This window comes from Hypomesus transpacificus, chromosome 17 (assembly GCF_021917145.1).
Source record: "Hypomesus transpacificus isolate Combined female chromosome 17, fHypTra1, whole genome shotgun sequence".
Lineage (NCBI taxonomy): Eukaryota > Metazoa > Chordata > Actinopteri > Osmeriformes > Osmeridae > Hypomesus > Hypomesus transpacificus.
Genome location: NC_061076.1, coordinates 5996944 through 6014322, shown reverse-complemented (window position 1 = coordinate 6014322; position 17379 = coordinate 5996944). Strand labels below are relative to the sequence as shown.

General features: G+C 43.7%; 3 protein-coding genes across 6 annotated transcripts; 1 reads left to right on the top strand and 2 right to left on the bottom strand.

Moving 5' to 3' along the window:
- Positions 1 to 195: 195 nt before the first annotated feature.
- LOC124480104 (E3 ubiquitin-protein ligase TRIM39) lies at positions 196 to 5635 on the bottom strand. 3 transcript variants are annotated; one of them, XM_047039192.1, is made up of 7 exons: positions 3061 to 3193; positions 1883 to 2155; positions 1681 to 1758; positions 1335 to 1577; positions 1068 to 1215; positions 946 to 972; positions 196 to 837 (listed from the first exon to the last, which is right to left on the bottom strand). In XM_047039192.1, the coding sequence occupies exons 2-7, from the start codon at positions 2150 to 2152 to the stop codon at positions 293 to 295; spliced, it is 1311 nt and encodes a 436-aa protein (XP_046895148.1). In that variant the 5' UTR covers positions 2153 to 2155; positions 3061 to 3193; the 3' UTR covers positions 196 to 292. The 3 variants fall into 3 exon arrangements, with proteins under 3 accessions (XP_046895148.1, XP_046895150.1, XP_046895149.1); XM_047039194.1 differs by lacking the exons at positions 196 to 837; positions 946 to 972; positions 1068 to 1215; positions 1335 to 1577; positions 1681 to 1758 and adding an exon at positions 4689 to 5635 and having other exon boundaries at positions 2004 to 2092; positions 3061 to 4597; XM_047039193.1 differs by lacking the exons at positions 196 to 837; positions 946 to 972; positions 1068 to 1215; positions 1335 to 1577; positions 1681 to 1758 and having other exon boundaries at positions 2004 to 2092; positions 3061 to 5633.
- Positions 5636 to 5712: 77 nt separating this feature from the next.
- Positions 5713 to 10732, top strand: rsad1 (radical S-adenosyl methionine domain containing 1). Of its 2 annotated transcripts, none has more exons than XM_047039189.1 (9): positions 5713 to 6142; positions 6257 to 6390; positions 6520 to 6724; positions 6896 to 7261; positions 7405 to 7468; positions 7575 to 7722; positions 7882 to 7936; positions 8030 to 8111; positions 8246 to 10732. In XM_047039189.1, exons 1-9 carry the CDS (start codon positions 6002 to 6004, stop codon positions 8401 to 8403), a joined length of 1353 nt encoding a protein of 450 aa, XP_046895145.1. In that variant the 5' UTR covers positions 5713 to 6001; the 3' UTR covers positions 8404 to 10732. The 2 variants fall into 2 exon arrangements, with proteins under 2 accessions (XP_046895145.1, XP_046895146.1); XM_047039190.1 differs by having other exon boundaries at positions 5714 to 6142; positions 8030 to 8133.
- Positions 10733 to 10904: 172 nt separating this feature from the next.
- Positions 10905 to 12885, bottom strand: rasd2 (RASD family member 2). The gene is made up of 2 exons (XM_047038797.1): positions 12246 to 12885; positions 10905 to 12149 (listed from the first exon to the last, which is right to left on the bottom strand). The coding sequence occupies exons 1-2, from the start codon at positions 12853 to 12855 to the stop codon at positions 11629 to 11631; spliced, it is 1131 nt and encodes a 376-aa protein (XP_046894753.1). The 5' UTR covers positions 12856 to 12885; the 3' UTR covers positions 10905 to 11628.
- Positions 12886 to 17379: the final 4494 nt, after the last annotated feature.

Sequence of the window (17379 nt, the reverse complement as noted above, 5' to 3'; positions counted from 1 at the left end):
CATCCGCCCTCCTTCTTGCTTTTCTGATGTTTGATGGGTACTGAAGGTGTTCAGTGAGAAGAGTCACTGAGTGCTTTTTATTGTTCCTTGCCTGATGTAACCCTACTTGTCTCTCTAATAAAAGGAAATACAGAGTCCATTACTCTCTATAACCCGTCTTTAAACCTAAAGTACTTAATATAGCTCCTTACTCTATTTATAAATTAAATATATTTATTGCATGCTTTGCTCAATTAATAATAACAGTTGTTTCTCTAGACCTCTATTATCATATGTGGTGTATGTTGAGGGTTCAAATGTTACAGCAGCTGGATGAGATTGTGAGAGGGGAAGCATTTTTGCCTCCATGATAGAGACCAGGGGACAACATGGGATGAAGACTGTCTGTGAAGGTGTCCATGAAGGAGAACATGTAAACACCCGTCTCGACACAGTAGAAGGACACCCGGCCTTCCCGGTAGTCCAGATACACCCCAACCTTCCTGGGCCTTTGTTCCATAGCCACTGGAGTGACAGGGTCTGTGTTTGCAATGTACTGACCCCCATTCTTCAGGCTTACTGTCCAGAAGCCATTGGCTGGGATAACGTTGAACTTCCCCTTCCTGTTGATGGACTGTCTGGCCACACCCAGCGTCCAATCGATCTTGTCCCCCACCTCCACCTCCCAGTAGTACCTCCCTGTGGTGAAGCTTTCTCGCCCCAGGACGTTGGGCACACGGTCAAACCGTTTGGGGTGGTCAGGGACCTCCTGGCGCTTGTCTGTGTGTCTGACCTGCTTCCGGTTCTCTGAGATGAAGAGGAACGCATGGGCTGTCTTGGGATTCAGAGTGACCTCAGCTAGGGTGAAAGAGGAGGAGGGGAGAACTTGTGAGTGGCAGCATCTCATTGTTAAAAACTAGTGTCAACAGCATAATGACAGAATCTCTGGTTTGTGTAGAGACATACCTGCATATCTCTGTATTCTCTTCAACTCTGCAAAATATTTGTGGAACAGAAAACAATTTCACTTTCACACCACAAAAGGAGATAATGAAATGATACGCAGTAACTTGTATTGTCTCACTGACCAGCCTTGGAGAGTCTGTTGACCTCGGACTTTATCTTGACCATCACATCTGACATCGCTCCTCTGGTGACCCCCACACAAAGGTCAGTTTCTATGGTAACCTTGGACCAATCCTTCAGCTCAGAGCAGCAAATGGAGGGGGCGTTGCTCTAAAGCACAAACAAATAGGTAAGAAGCAGTTTATTGTCTCTTCAGTCATAAGTATGCGTCGGCAGACATCCTAGTTCCCAATAAGATTGTCTGTGCGTATTGTTTTCCAAATACTCACTAATGTACCATGCTTCTTGTCTACACATGGTTCATCAGCGTCCGGAAACTTCTGCTCGGTGCTTTTGTTCATCAGCTCCACGATCTCCCGCTCCAGATCCTCCACCATTGTCTCCACCCTCTTCTCTTCCTCTGTCTGTCTTTCCTCGATGGACGTCACGACTGCTTTGTGGCTCTTTTCCATGAAGCTCACCAAGGCCGAAAACACCCTCTGACTTTCCCGCACCTCTCTTAAACACGAATTCTGGTTGAACAAATAAGAGGGTCACCCATTCATCTCGTTGAAAACGTTAGGAGAGAAAACAAGAATTCGGTCCCTCCACGTTTGCGAAACATGTTGGACTCACTTTCAAGAGCTGCAAGGAGTGTTTGAGTCTCTCTACTTTCTCAAGCCTCTCCTGTATCATTTGGTCTACATCAACCACCTGTTTGGAAGCAACATGGATACACACAAACAGTTCAAACCAATCAGGAAACAACAAACAAATTAGACATCAGTGGCGATTGTGTTTGCATAAACGTCAAAACGCAAAAGATGGGTGACAGTACCATCTCTTCAGCCACGGGTTTCTCCGGTCTAGTTTTCTTGTAGTTGTCACAGACATCGGCCAGGATGCGATTGACACTCAGGTCGGGTTTGGCCTGGTACACTCTCTTACAGAGGGGACAGTAGTCACAATGCTGGCGGTTCCAGTAGTGACAGAGACAGGGCCTACAGAAGCTGTGTCCACATGGGATGGTCACCGGGTTGCTGAAGATCTTCTTACACAGAGAGCACAGGAAGGGCTTCTCAGAGAGGAGACTGATGGTAGACGCCATGCTCTGGAATCAGCAGCAAGCGCTGTTAAGGTCTCACAGTCGTGTTATTGTCTGGCAAGAACATTTTGAGTGACAAGAGTATGTAACTGTACTGCACCCCTGTGGGAGGCTTTTAGCTGACGTTTTTGTGTATCAGTGGTATTTCGTTTTCTCAAGGATATCAGTTGCTTTGGAAAACAATCATGACGTGAATGAGAGGTGTGTTTCAGGGGCTGTTATGACATTTTGTGGAACAAAAAATCTTGCGTAAGAACAAGCTTTTTTTTCAATTCAAGCCGACCTTCCACAGATTACTCTAGTGAAAGGCTAGAGTCACGGAATGCAATTTCATGAAAGACATGATGTGAGGTGTTACCAGCATTCAGTCTATTGACGCAAATGAATTGTGTGTCCTTGTTGACATTGCTACAGCAAGCAGAGCAACATTCCATCTCGTGCAATTTCCCTTGACAAAGAATGTGAAATACCTAGTGTGGTCAAAGTCATGATCATGTACACAGGCTAGCTCAAGATAAAAGTTGTCTGTGTGTGCGTGTGAGTGTGTGTGTGTGCGTGTGTGTGGGTGGGTGGGGCTATAGGATAAAATGATTGGATGAAAAGTATGTTGTAGAACAGGTTGCACCAAAGTTTCAGTTACGTCATTGAAGATCAAGGAACCAATAGTATCAGCAACAAAAGAGTTCTTTAAAATCATGTTACGAGAAACATTTTCAAACTCCAAGTTCTATAAGTTCTACGTGCAATCATTGTCATATTAACAATCTAAACATAATCAGTTCTAACGCTTTAAATGTATGTGTTTACCTGAAATGACTGATTACCAGTAAAAGTTGTCAATTCTCAAAGCACAGTCTTTTATTCTGAATAATAGTTTCTGGATGTACAGTAGCCTATAGGGTTCTTCTTACCTGACCCCTGGTTCCTGTCTTGAGTCAGCGGCAGTCTGTCGCACAGCGTCTGTGTTTCTGTGTCAAGTTTCTAGGTAGTTGTGAGCCGAACCGGTTCAGGTTATTTGTGTTCCGCTGTGCTGTTGGAGAGTAGGCTGTGCTTTGAGACAACAGCAGTCTGAGTTATGACTCCTCCCTGAAAGGCCCTTGGCAGTACTTACCTGCCCTCTGTGTGTGAAGTACAACTGCTGCCGGAGGTTTGGATTTCAGTTTTTGTCATGTTACATAAGTGAAACAATAACAATGGCAGCAAATAGATGAGCTTTTAAGACAACATTTATTTTGACACATTTATTTGAGCATGCTATGTCATGTCTCTATTGAATTTACAGTTTTTAGCCGTAACATTTTTTATTTTAGGGATGGATTTCAGTCAAAAGGAATACTACCACAAACTGGTTCAATGCATTTTGTCGAGTCTGTACATATTGATCCAACACCAGGGGATGATACACAGCAAAAACAGGTCATAGTCGGGGGGCTCGGAAGAAGCGGTTGATGAAGACAGAGTTGAAGTTGAAGAGGTTGGCATGGGGTCCCACCCTGTCCTCCAGATGCTCCACGGCCACTTGGGCAGCTCCTCCCGCTGCTGCCCCCACGGCTCCACCCACGGCTCCGCCCACCGCAATGCCCGCAGGCCCCTCCACGGCCCCCACCACCATCCCCATGACCGCCCCTGCCGCAAAGCCTAGCCCCACCCCTACGGCCAGCGAAGTCCTAAGCCAGCCGTTGTCCATCTCCGCCTTGGCCCTGATCTCCGCCTCGACGCTTGCGTTATAGGCGTCCATCTGCCAATGGAGCTCCTCCCCTCCGTACTGCTGCTGCAGCTCGTTCCACGCGCCCTCCGTCTCGGCGGCTCTCTTCTTCTGCAGCTTCTTCTCCTCCTTCCTCACCTTCTCCTCCGCCTTCTGATAGGCCCGGCTGGTGTAGCAGCGCCCCCCCATGGCGGCCAGCATCCTCTCGATCTTCTGCAGCAGCTCTCGGTCCTGGCTGCGGTCGCGCCAGTTCTTGTTGAAGATGTGGTAGCGTCCCCCGCACTGGTCAATCAGCGCTTTGAGAGGCCTGTCGGGCCTCAGCACGGAGGCTTCCAGAGCCGCTCCGTCCAGACTTCCCTCGTAGGCTAAGAGCACCATGCTGTAGTTGAGGGAGTCCAGTCCGTACTTCTTGACCACCAGCAGGGAGGTTTTGATGTCGTTCGGGGAGATCTCATCCAAGTCAAAGGAAAAGAGCAGGGCGTGCGGCCCAGGGGCGGTCAAACACTTGGACCTATTTAACTCCTCTTTCATCTTGGCGTGAGACAGGTCTTTGTTGTACAGGTTAGGCGCGTTGACCACGGCGACGCGCCTGCCAGCCAGGTTGCCGTGGTTCTTCCTGCTCCCTGGGATGATGTTGACGTCCTTGGAGAATTCCTCCCTGCCCAATATGGCGTTGGTGAGGTCGAACTGGGATGGTCCACTGCTACCAATCACCAGAACCCTCAACTCCATATCAGTGGATGCTGTTCGGAAGAGATGACCCCATTTAACACAAATGTACATTTTCACTGTAGGTACACATTACAATGGTCAACAATATAGTGAATGACTCACATTGCCTTCTGTCCATCTGATGAAGATAAAAATTCACTCCAGGGTTTTCTACGATGTTCAGCCTCTGTGATCACTACTGGATCTCTCGTCCAAAGACAGTTTTGGACACACCGAATAGAACCCTGCCTCTTTGTCTCTGTTGATTGGATACCAGTTTTCATACTAGGTGGAAAATACCCAGAGGGCAGAAAGCTGCTGCAGCATTTAGTTCTGTTCATGATAAACATGAACTGGCAGAAAGCTGCTGCAGCATTTAGTTCAGTTCATGATAAACATGAACTGGCCCCTAACATGTAAGCAATAATTATGCTATTGCTAAAAACAAACAAGCAAAATTGTATTTTTGCATTGTTATTGTACAGCTATAGACATAAATCACTTTTAAGAAGATTTAAATGCCAAGTCGATTTTAATAGCAAAAAAAGAAGGCCAAAGTGTACTGGTCATCGATGGACAAATGCTAGGCTGTATGTTTTAATCATAATTTTATGATACATTTATCATACAATTATCCAAAAGGTCGTTTACATGTAATAGTTGTAAGACGTGTCACCGCACTAGACAGTGTGATGGCTTGGATCAGGACGATCAATAGCTCATTATGTCAGCTTGGTTCTCTGCGGGACAAGAGACACGAAAACATTCTAAATATAGACCACAGTTTCGGTTACTGTGTAAAATCGAAATAAAAAAAAGGTAGACGTGAACAAAGTGTACTATTCGTGTCATTAATGCCCCCTGACAAATCTGTTCAAGCCAAAGGTGGTTAATAAATTCTGGCGTGCAAAAAGCCCTGACACTTAACTTTTGTAAGAAAACATTTAACCACCAGTCGTTGGATTTTGTTCCTATAACTGTTTTAATTTCCGTGTAGCCTACTGCTTGGTTACAGCAGAGAATGTCTAGTTACAGTTGAGCTGCCAGCCTCTTCAAAACGTTGCCTACAGAAACAGTACCACCGTCTGGTCACAATATAAAACTGAAAGGAAATAGATGTGTCTTCTTCCTGTATTCCGTATGTCACGACTGTGTGACATTTACGTAGGCTACTTGAGTCTCTGATGCAGCGTAAAAGGCAGTGAATGAGTTACATTGTAGCCCTTACGAGTTATTCGAATAGCTAATTGTCAAAGCGCTGTCAGTTCAGTCAAAAATAAAGATCTCACCAGCGCGGAATACTTTGACTTGTGTAGCCTATGTAGATTGCTCTCCAAGGGCAATTTGGGCTATCTCAAGATTGATCGAAATGTAAATGATTGGACGTTCGAGCATTTTACTTCAGAGACTGCTGATGCACGAGGGCGAACGGAGTGATGCTGAAATTGCTCACAGCCGCAGCACGTGCACCCACTCCTTGCGTGGGTCGGTGTTTCTCTGTATTGGGGGGTGAAGAGAGTTGCGCGGTGTCCAAACTAGCTCCACCAATGTCAACAGAGGCTTCACTTTATGTGCACGTGAGTAAACAGCCTGTTGCATGTAAATGAGCTCTGAGAAGTTGTGAGTGAAGCGTTGTCAAAATCAGACTGAATGCCGGAGGGCTTCTGTTTAAGTCCTATGTTTTCCCACAGTGGCCCTACTGTCTGAGGCGATGCTCCTACTGCAACTTCAACAAGTACATCCATCGGTCTGATAATAATGCTGTCATGTCAGACTGCTTGCAACGGGAAACAGAGACAGTTTTAAGGCTCAGTGGAGTTTCCTGGTATGTGATGTCATGTAGTCATTTGAGCAGATCCGATCCTTTTTTCCACGCCGCATACAGAACCTGCAATCTCTTGATCTGCAATTCCAGCCTCCTCTCCTTTTGATGTCAACACCTCATATTTTACAGCATAACCTCTGTGTTTTTCGGAGGGGGGACTCCTAGCCTGGCCCACCCTTCAACCGTAGCGGCTGTCCTGGAGACGGTTGCCAGGCACGCTGGTCTCTCAGACAAGGCTGAGGTCACACTGGAGGTGAACCCCACCCCAATGGGGAAGTCCAGACTGGAGGACTTCCTGCTTGCTGGGGTGAACCGCTTTTCCATCGGAGTACAGGTTAGTGGCATTTTCCTTCATCTGTTAATCTGATGTGACCTTTAGCGACGGCAGCCTATGATTGGCCTTCATGAAGAAAGTCAAGAGTCAATTGTCAACGTATCCCACCGCTGCTCTTCCATAATCATTGTTATCAATTGTAAGTGATATATAAAACTCTCTCTTCAACAGTCGCTGCAGGACAATGACTTGAAAGTCCTGGGGAGAGACCATAACTCCCAGCATGCTCGGCAGACGGTTGCAGAGGCCCAGAGGCTGTGTCCTGGTAGAGTGTCTGTGGATGTCATGTTTGGTCGTCCCAATCAAAGTGTTGAATCCTGGGAAAGGGAGCTGGAGGAGTTACTGTCCCTGTGTGATGACCATGTGTCTCTGTACCAGCTGACCCTGGAGAGAGGCACACAGCTCTTCAAGCAGGTCCAGCTGGGGGAACTGAGTGTGCCGACTGATGATGTCACAGCTGACATGTACAAATCTGCCAGGAGAATCCTTCATGAGAGAGGATACCTGCAATATGAGGTGTCAAACTTTGCAAGACGTGTAAGTTATCGGTATAAAGTCCACAAGTTATCGGTATAAAGTACACATTTGATAAGCCTGTCGTACCTGTTTTGCAAGCTCTTACCTGATGTGGAAGATCTTTGAATAAAATGTGAATCTTTTATTTTGTGCATTAATTATAGGATGCGGTCAGCTTGCATAATATGAACTACTGGAAGGGACATCAATACATTGGGATAGGCCCAGGTGAGCCATGGTCACAATCCAATGCATTCCCTAACACTCTTACCCACTGAGTTGAATTGACTCATTTGCTGTCAGTGATCAGTGTGGGGTTCGATTTCCCTCCTAGGTGCACATGGGCGCTTTGTTCCCCGCGCGGAGGGGGGTATCCTCAGGGAGGCTCGGACGCAGACCCTGGAGCCCGATGTGTGGATCCGAGAGGTCCAGCAGAAGGGCCACGGGACCCGCCGGCGGATCCTGCTCAACCATCTGGCACTGTGAGCTTCTCTAATGGGTCATGGTTTTCACACTGGGCTCGTGGTCCAAAGCCCTCACCCGACAGGCCTGCCATGACAGATGGCGTGGGTCGGTGTTATCTTGAGTTATTTTGTGCCCATCTTGTGAGTCTCTGCATCATTGTCTGTGTGCGAATGCAGATTGGAGGAGGTGTTGGTGATGGGACTGCGTCTGAATGCGGGCATTAATCACGAGGTGAATCATCCACGCCACATCTTTGAATCTGGATTGTGCAACATCTGATGTTAAGATTGAACGGCGTAATTACCGGTTTTCTCCATGTGACAGCATTGGCAGTTGTTCAGTCCTGCAGCTGATTTTCACAGAATCTTTGAAACGTCCAAGGAAGTACAAGAGTTTCGACAACAAGGTCTGCTTATCCTGAACGACAGGTGACAAAGGGACACATTTAGTTATTGCCAATCACTGAAGCTAGAACTCCTTCGAACTGAGTCTCATGAGCTATTGGCTTCCTATCCCTCATGTATCTCCTTCTCCTCCTAGGGGTCTCCAGTGTACTTGGCAGGGCCTGGGGTTACTGGACAGTATGTTGCCAACCCTTCTGCTCGAGCTGGAGACACATGTTACCCAGAGCTAAGGCAAGGGTGTCCAAGGACAACAAGGGTGGATGGAGAGGAGAACGGACCTCCAAGCCTGGGTGACAAAGACATTGTGAAGACTTAGTAGGTTAGATCTTATGGACATACGCAAACCTTAAAGGATGTTTACGGGAAGGTCTCAGGGACATGGTCCACATCTTGTATATTCTGTTGCTCTTTCTTCCCCGTGATGGACTGCAAATAGACAATATACACTTTCTTATACACTTCAATATACACTTGTCTTTTTGTATTTCCAGTGTACTCAATTACGATCTCATTTCCTGCCACCTGCTTCAGTCTGTGATCTAATCTCCATATCTTGGTGAATGGAGTGACCTCTTCCGCTGTTCATTATAGCCCTACAATGGAGCTTCTCATCATCTCCCTAAACCAATGAGTACGAATGGGGATCGTTAATTGTTATCAATATCGATACCATTTTCGAGACTGCTTAACGGTCCGAGTCTTTATCGATACCACTATCGATACTTTTCTGGGGTGAGCTTGAGCTAACCACCATCTAAATTAATGAATTTGGCAAATGTTAAACATATAGCAGCACCCGCACAACCTATGCCACACTTTATGTAAACAAGATTACTGAACAACATTTATAACAATCACTTAAGTAAAACAGATGTCCAATAGAACAAGGGGAACGTGTTGCTCTCAGGAGGAGGCTAGATAAAAGGAGCACATATTGGCACAATTGATCCTGGCTCTGGCTAAATCTACAATTGTCCACTACAGATGTACTATCCACAACCTGGATTAGTAACTAGTATAAATGACTGTGATTGGTTGGTTGACAAAAAGTGACATTCACAAGCCGTCATTGTTCAAGACGTTATGAAAAGTTTAACAGGTTCCAACAAAATGCACCTGATTTAGCTTTATGACCAGCTAACCAAACCCAAACCTTCCTTATCTCAGCCCTATTTTGTTCTGTCTCTGTTATTGTTTTAAGGCAGTTGGCAGGCCATTCAATTGAATTTAGTAATTTGATTAGACAATCGATGTAAGTTTGTGCACTAGTGATTTGATTTAAATGACCTGACTTATCTCCTAAGACATTAGATGCATTATATTACATAGTCTCGATAGCGGTGTCGATAAGCTCGGACCTTATTGATCTTTGGGTTTTGAGAAACTTGGAACCGGGTCCTTACAGAAACAGGTATTGATCCCCATCCCTAATTGTGAAGACTAAACAGGTTAGATGTTATGGACATATGCGAACCTTAAAGGATGTTTACGGGAAGGTCTCAGGGACATGGTCCACATCTTGTATATTCTGTTGCTCTTTCTTCCCCGTAATGGACTGCAAAGAGACAATATACACTCGGCTTGTCTTTTTGTATTTCCAGTGTACTCAATTACGATCTCGTTGCCTTCCACCTGCTTCAGTCTGTAATCTAATCTCCATATCTTGGTGAATGGAGTGGCCTCTTCCGCTGTTCATTATAGCCCTACAATGAAGCTTCTCATCATCTCCCTAAACTAATGAGAGCAATCTCTTTGTAACAGCTACTTTGGCAGAAAAAGAAGAAAGGTTGTTACTATGCAGAGTGGAGCCTTGTGTGAGTGCTATATCTTCTTTGTCTGGAAATATCCAAAAGCTTTAGCCGGCTATCAAGGTTCTTGATATTTTGAAATGAGTCATATTTCAAACTCCCATAACATCGGCACTTATTCCCCCACAAGATTGTGTCCTGTCCCCTCTACTCTTCTCCCTGTGTACAAACAGCTGCACCTCCAGCCATGGGTCAATCAATCATCTCTGGTGAGGATGAGTCTGCCTACAAGTGGGAGATTGACCATCTGGTGGTGTCCTTGCAGCTGATGGTGTCCTTGCAGCTCAACACACTAAAGACAATGAGGATGGAAGTGGACTTCAAAAAGAGTCCAACCCCACCCACCCCCATCACCCTGTGTGTCTGCTTCCTGTGTACCATCACCCTGTGTGTCTGCTTCCTGTGTACCATCACCCTGTGTGTCTTCTTCCTGTGTACCATCACCCTATGTGTCTTCTTCCTGTGTACCATCACCCTGTGTGTCTTCTTCCTGTGTACCATCACCCTGTGTGTCTGCTTCCTGTGTACCATCACCCTGTGTGTCTGCTTCCTTTGTACCATCACCCTGTGTGTCTGCTTCCTGTGTACCATCATCCTGTGGCCCTGACCTGACATGGCCCATGAGGGTGTACTTCATGCAGGAACTGAAGTACAGCCAAAGCCAATTATGGTGCACTTCTACACCATCAATTTGTCATTGCTGTTTCTTTATTTTGCACTTTGGTGCTTGCGTGTTTTTGTCCTTAGACTAGTAATTTGATTGTATCATCAGACCAAATGAATTCTTGGAAAACTTGGCAATAAAAAAAAATCTGATCATTCATACTTCAAATTATATTAATTTAGGCCAATGTCCATTTGTTGCTCAAGCTTGGATGGCTTTAATTGAACATATTCAGGTAGATAGTTGTCAGCTAAGAGAAGGAAAGAGCAACACCAGACACTAATAATACCTAATTAGACACACACATTGTATGTTTTGTTGCAAAGTCTCTGAGAGCTCATTTTTATTGTAAAACTGATAAGACACCAAATCTGGTATACAGAAAGATCTAACTGCTAAATACAATAGCGCAGTCCTTGTATATCATGTCGTGTATGTACAGCTTATCATTCATGACCCTGACAGCTTCCGTCCTGGTCTTAGCACAGGACATGGGGAAGACATGGTGACAAGGCAATACACATACAAGACTGCAAACGAGTCAATGTTAGTCGGTATATTGTTAATTGAAAATTAAAATAACAATGGATATTATAAGATAGAAATAGGTCATGTAAAACTGAATCTACTTATAGGAATTAACATATGCAAATCTTAACTCCTTCAATTTCCCCCGCGATGTGAACAATCCGTCTTCTTCAAGCATATGACGGCAGTCTGGAGCTGAAGGCTATCTTTACAGATTTGTTCCAACATCAGTTTGTTGAAAGCGCCAGCACATACCACCCACACATTATCCTGGCCATAAATGATTTTAGTAATCTGTTTAGTCACCGTGTTTGTTGAACCAATAAGCAAATGCCTATTCCACAAAGTGAGGAGACAAAGAATACACACTGAAGAAAGCAATAATAATAGTTACTTAATTGATTTTAAATACAATATTTACAATAAAATTGCTCTGGTCCAGCCAGATGCCATAGAGTATAACTCCATACATAATATGTATTGTATTACTACAATATGTTTACTGAGAAATCTCATTATTCATTGAATATGACACTTCTCCATAGCTTTGCTCCGTTTCGTTGAGCTTTGCCCAAGAACATTCTGCAGATCACAACTGTAACTGGGGCGAGTAGCCAAATATACCGCGCCACAAGGTCTGTCGAAGTCGCGCACACGGCTCCCTCTTCTGTCTCGTCGGCTAGTGCTCAACTCCTGATATGTACCGATGGATATTGTTTGGTGCTGTGACGGACGGGTCTCGGTGGGTAGTCCACCTAACTTTGCAAGGGCTCCGAACATCTCTTCCAGTCCCGTGCCATCTTTAGCTGAAGCCTCGAAAACGGCAGCCTCCTCAAGGAAGGCGTTGCATATTTCGGACCGGTGGACAACCCTTTCTCTTTCTAAGTCCACTTTGTTGCCGCATATTACAATTTGCGTTTTGGCAATATCTTTCAACTTCACGAGCTTAGTTTTAGCATCTATGATCTCTTGACGCAGTGCACAGGCCTCCTTGAACGACTCTTTGTCATCCACACTAAAGACAAGGAGAAATATATCGCCTGTTGAAAAAAGGAGGCAATCCGTTAACAATTACATTGTTATATTTGATGTAGCCTATACATTCGTTAGATAGTGGGAAGGCAAATAACTCATACCTGTCAGTATGGATAGCCTTCTTTTGGCTGGAAACTCTCTCTCCATTGCTGCGTCCAGTATGTCAATCTGATAGGTTTCCCCTCGAATTTGGTATAGCTTCCTGTGGAAATCTTCAGTTGTTGGCTGGTATTTCTCTTCAAATTCGTTGTGCAAGAAACGCTGTACAATATTTGTTTTGCCTACTTTTGGTGCGCCTAGCACCACAACTCGTCGACAGTTCTTTGGCTTGGTATGGGGCATTTCTTGCGGTGGAGTAGAGGATGTTTGGTCATGCTGTACCAATGCTTCTGGATCAACGGACTTAATGTAGAATGGATCAGATGACGACTGCCGATTGCCAGTGCTGGAGGATATGACAACTTTCTTCTTTTCTTGATTTCGCCACTGCGCCTTGACTGTCTTGATAACGTTCATGCTTGATTTGGACACGTTGGAGTATTTGTACTGCAAGAAGATTTGTGGCGAACTACAGCTTACACCTAAAACACTTGGGAGCTGAATCGTTTTCTTGTCATTCATGCGTAATTGGTGATGCCCGGCACAAGAGTTGAACGTTTTGGCGGTGCCATCAACGGAAGGGTAAATCTTCTCGCTAGTGTTCACCTCCATGTTCCTTCTTGGCTCCGTATCATTCGGATTCTGTTAGATTTGCTATTCTATTGTTGAATATGAGGCAAAAGCGTGCGCGCGCTCTTATATGCAACCCACAGCCCATGTGCAACGTCACTGCGCATCATCAGCAACTCAAAGGAGTACGCACCTTTTATAGTGATGAGGAATTCTGATATAAGACCCTCTCGGCCTAGAATATTCTCGAAGTCTACCAGGGAATCAGTCCTAGATATGATTAAAAATGGACACGCTTTCTCACTCTTTCACTCATTACTATCAATTGCAGTCTGATGCCATGGAGTCAATATTGGGGGGGACGAATTACATATTTTTTGTTGATAATTTCGGACAGTGTGCGTGGTTGCCTGTCGTAGAGTAGCACGTTAATATTTTTATATCAATATATTGGGGACGACAACATTTTGACCAGATTAGAATATTGGGGGGGGATGTGCCCACCCCCAATATACATTATGATTACGGCCTTGGTCTGATCAGGCAACTATATTCCGTTTAGTGTCGTTGGGGTGTTATATTTCCTTTTTCTAATCAATGGAAGCTGAATGTATTCAGTAAATAGGCCTAAATAATTGTTAATAATCCTCCTTCGTTTCTTTCTATTTTGGATACCTGTCATGTTACATCAACAACACATTTTTACAGCGTATAGCCTACTATATGAAAAAATGTGTTTTTATATTTAACGTGTTTTTAGTTATTTATGGATTTCCGAAATGTGGGTGGTGGTGTTACCCTGTTTCCCCTGTGAGTGCCATGGATTATGTGTTCAGATGTTGCCCACGTCATTGTAGTCATGGACACACTCAGCTGTGGGAAATACGCGCACTCTCTGTCTGCAAATTGTACTGTAATTGTCACAATGTTTTCCAATTATTGGCTGGGGTCACATTTATGTCACCTACATAAATGCTCATGCAGGTTAATTAATGTTCTGGTACATTAAAAATAGAGATACAGTTAAAGCATGGAATGGCTGGGAAAAAACGTCACAACGTTTGCATGAAAGGAAAAACAAAGTGATGCCTGATTGCTGTGGCTACATTGTTGAACACTATCAGGTTAAAGTCGTTTATCAGTTATTTATTTACCTTGTTTTTGCGCTGCGTGACGCTAGCATTCCTAATGCTTGTCTACAGTCACGACCTGAGAGCTTTGTCATTCGAGGTATTACTGCCAACAGCTACAAGAGTTGCTATTCAGTGCAGAGTTCTCCTGAGACTAGCACTAGAGTTATTCTGGATATTGCTGTCTACCACCACATTAGACATATATTAGAAGGGGTACAGCTCCTTAAAAAGCAATACTCCAAATCTTAATTGAACATAATTTAACACATACTATGCTTATAAAATACTATATTTTAGGGAAGTGTGTGTAATGTGATTATTAATATTACCCAGTTTTTCTTTCTTTTACTAACGTTAAATAATGATTAAGGTGAATATATGCTTTAATAAGGTTGCATTGCCAAATGTCAATGACAGTGAGGATTTTTGCATAGTTATGCCATTTGTGAGGCTTTGTTCCAACTGGGCTACCCTAAGTGATTAGACCAGGTGGAGCCATGAGTCAATTGCACCTTGTGCATTGTTGATGTCCTTGGTGCAGAGTTCATCCACTGGACAGTGGAGACAACAGGTTTGAAGATGGATTCTCAGAGCAGAACTGCTTTGCATAAGGTGTGAGATGATGTCACACATGGAACATTTCAGAAATCAACAATTTTTGGAACTGTATCGTTTGTGTCAGCATGTTGCATTCCTGCAGTGATCGCTAGAGCCCTTGTCTTATAACCATTGATATAAAATCATATAGAAAAAGAACAATATTAAACCTGGCATAGCAATTACAATTGAATGCATGGTCAAACAACATTATAATTACAAATTTGAGCGAATCTATGCACTTATCGTTTTTATTTCTCTAAAGGTTAGAAAATACTGAACTCAATCACTTGCATTATGGCTGTGCATAATGTGAGTCACATTTCTGTGTAGGGAGGTGTGTATTCTGGAGGGTTTGACAATAGTTAACGCCATCCTAAATTCATAAAACTCTGTTTGGGGCTTCAAGAGCCTATTTGGTTTTAACCCCCGCTGATGGACGAGGAAGTTCAATCACAGATCATTATCTGTGAAAGTATGGAGTCTTCCACGTTAAGAAGTGTAATGAACCAATATCCACTACAATACTGTCATTAATTCAGAGGTTCATAAAGTACAGATTCATTCCTTGGTGCTGTGATGAAGACTACCTGACAGGTCACATAAACAGTGTCCTCTTCTTACAGTACATTTCATTCATTCAAACCAAGGACATTTCACCCACCCACTACACCCACACTTCATGGAGGTAAAGAAATAAAAGAATGTACTGGGTTGAAAAAGGTAAAATCTGTCACCATGGAGACAGATCTTTTGTGTCTTGTACTCGACACTGAATTCTCTCAAAGTCCTGAATGTCATTGAGGAAAGATGTGCAGTATGACAATAGACTGGAGCTCGAGTACACAAGGAGCAATTGAAAGGATGGAACAAGATGTCTTTTTGTAAATACAAATACATTACAAAATGTACCATCAGATAACTGTGTAGAATACTGTAGCCAGATGAAACCCAACCAACCAATGGGAATGAATGGTAGAAAGATTAACCCAGGCATCTTGGAACATGTAGACAGTTTATTAGTCAGCATATGCAATGTATTAAACTGCAAACATGGTTTGTGTGGAGGGTGGACAAGAATTGCAGTACAGGTACAGGCGCCTGGTTGTGGACTCGGTTGGTGCAGGACGAATAACCTCCAACTGAAGGCTTTACTGCTTGACAACAAAACAAAGTGACTGAGAAGACTCTTTTTCGCACTGAGGCTCCAATCCTTCAAGGTCTGCAGCAAGATGCTGCAGATGTTCCATTCGCCTGTTGTGGCTAGTGTCCTCTAATAAGCTGCAGTGTACTGGGGAGGCAGCATGATGGAAAGGGATGCTAGCTAAACAGGAGAAGCTATTGCGGAAAGCCAGCTCTGTAATTGCTGACCAGATTGACACCCTTTGTATAGAAGTTGAGAAAATGACTCGTAGCAGGCCGCTGTCCATCGTTGACAGCATAGACCACCCCCTCTTCAACACATTGGAAGGACAGAGGAGCATGTTAACCAACAGACACATTTGAATGGAAAGCTTAAATTAGCGCCTAAATAGGTTTTTCTTCTCCCATGTACAAAAGCCACTTCAACACTTTTCCATTTGTGAGGAACTGGTGAGATCTGAGTCGCTGAGCAGACTGCTGGCCCAGTGACTGTTCTCCTCTTACGAGCCCATTACTGTGCATCTGTTCTGTTTCTCTATCTTAAATTGAATTTACAGTTTATTTGCACTATTATATATTCGCTATAACTAAGTCTCTAACTAAATATATTATTTTACACCTATTCTATAACTGTATATACTATGCAACTATATACATATTTATATTTCTATACTATTTTTCCTACATATGAAACTGCCATACTATAATTTTTCGCAAGTATTTATATTTATGCACACTGCACATTTAAGTGCAAAAATATTAGTTATGAGCTTGCTTATGCTTAAGACAAGTATATTTGGCTGCCAGTGCTGTAAGAACATTTCACTTGATAAGATTTCAAAGAATAATGTGTTGTTTACTTAAATCAAGTTACTAGATAAGGTATTTATCCGAGAAACAAGTCAACTAGATTTAAATGCAATAAACAAGATTGTCACTCAGATGTTTTGCATTGCCATAAAACCACATGAGGGCAGCATTGAGAAGGAAATTGTCTCTCTCAGAACAAAAGCCTTTAAAAAGCATTTAGTTGCATAGACAGCTCTGGTTTTGGTAATTTAAAGGAAATAATTTATATGAAAACTATAGAACCCTAAATTACTCCTTTCCACTAAATCTCAAACTACTCACAGTTCAGGGTTTAGTCAATCAGGAGGTACCATGAACTAAAACTTGAATTATAAATATTTAGTTCCTTTTTTAGTTGGTCCCTCTCTCTCTGTCCCAAGGTACTATCTTTTAAAAGCCCTGTGATGTCACTGCTGTGCCAGTCCTCCCCACCCCCCCTCTCCCGGACCCGGCCAGCATATCCCTCTGCAATGACATCACCAGGCCTTTGTTAGGAAACAAAGGCTTAGCTCGGGACACTGTTTTCAGGAGAAATAAAGACAGAAAGGGAGGCCTGGAGCAAACTTATGAGTCACAGAGAGCTGACTGTGATGATAACCGACCTTGTGGCCATGAGAAGGATATGAAAGGATAACATTGTGATGTAGCAGGTGCAGCAACAAGTTCCTTGTTTCTCCGGAGAGGAGGGGAGTTAGCAAACATAGCACAGCTGGCCTTCAATGTGGAGAAAACGCACCCCCTGTGAAACAGTCCTGCCAAAAATATTCATTTTCTAATACTTGATTAGATTCACTTTCTTAACAGCTTGCTTTTTGTTTTACTCCATGTGACTCGGGTCATTGTT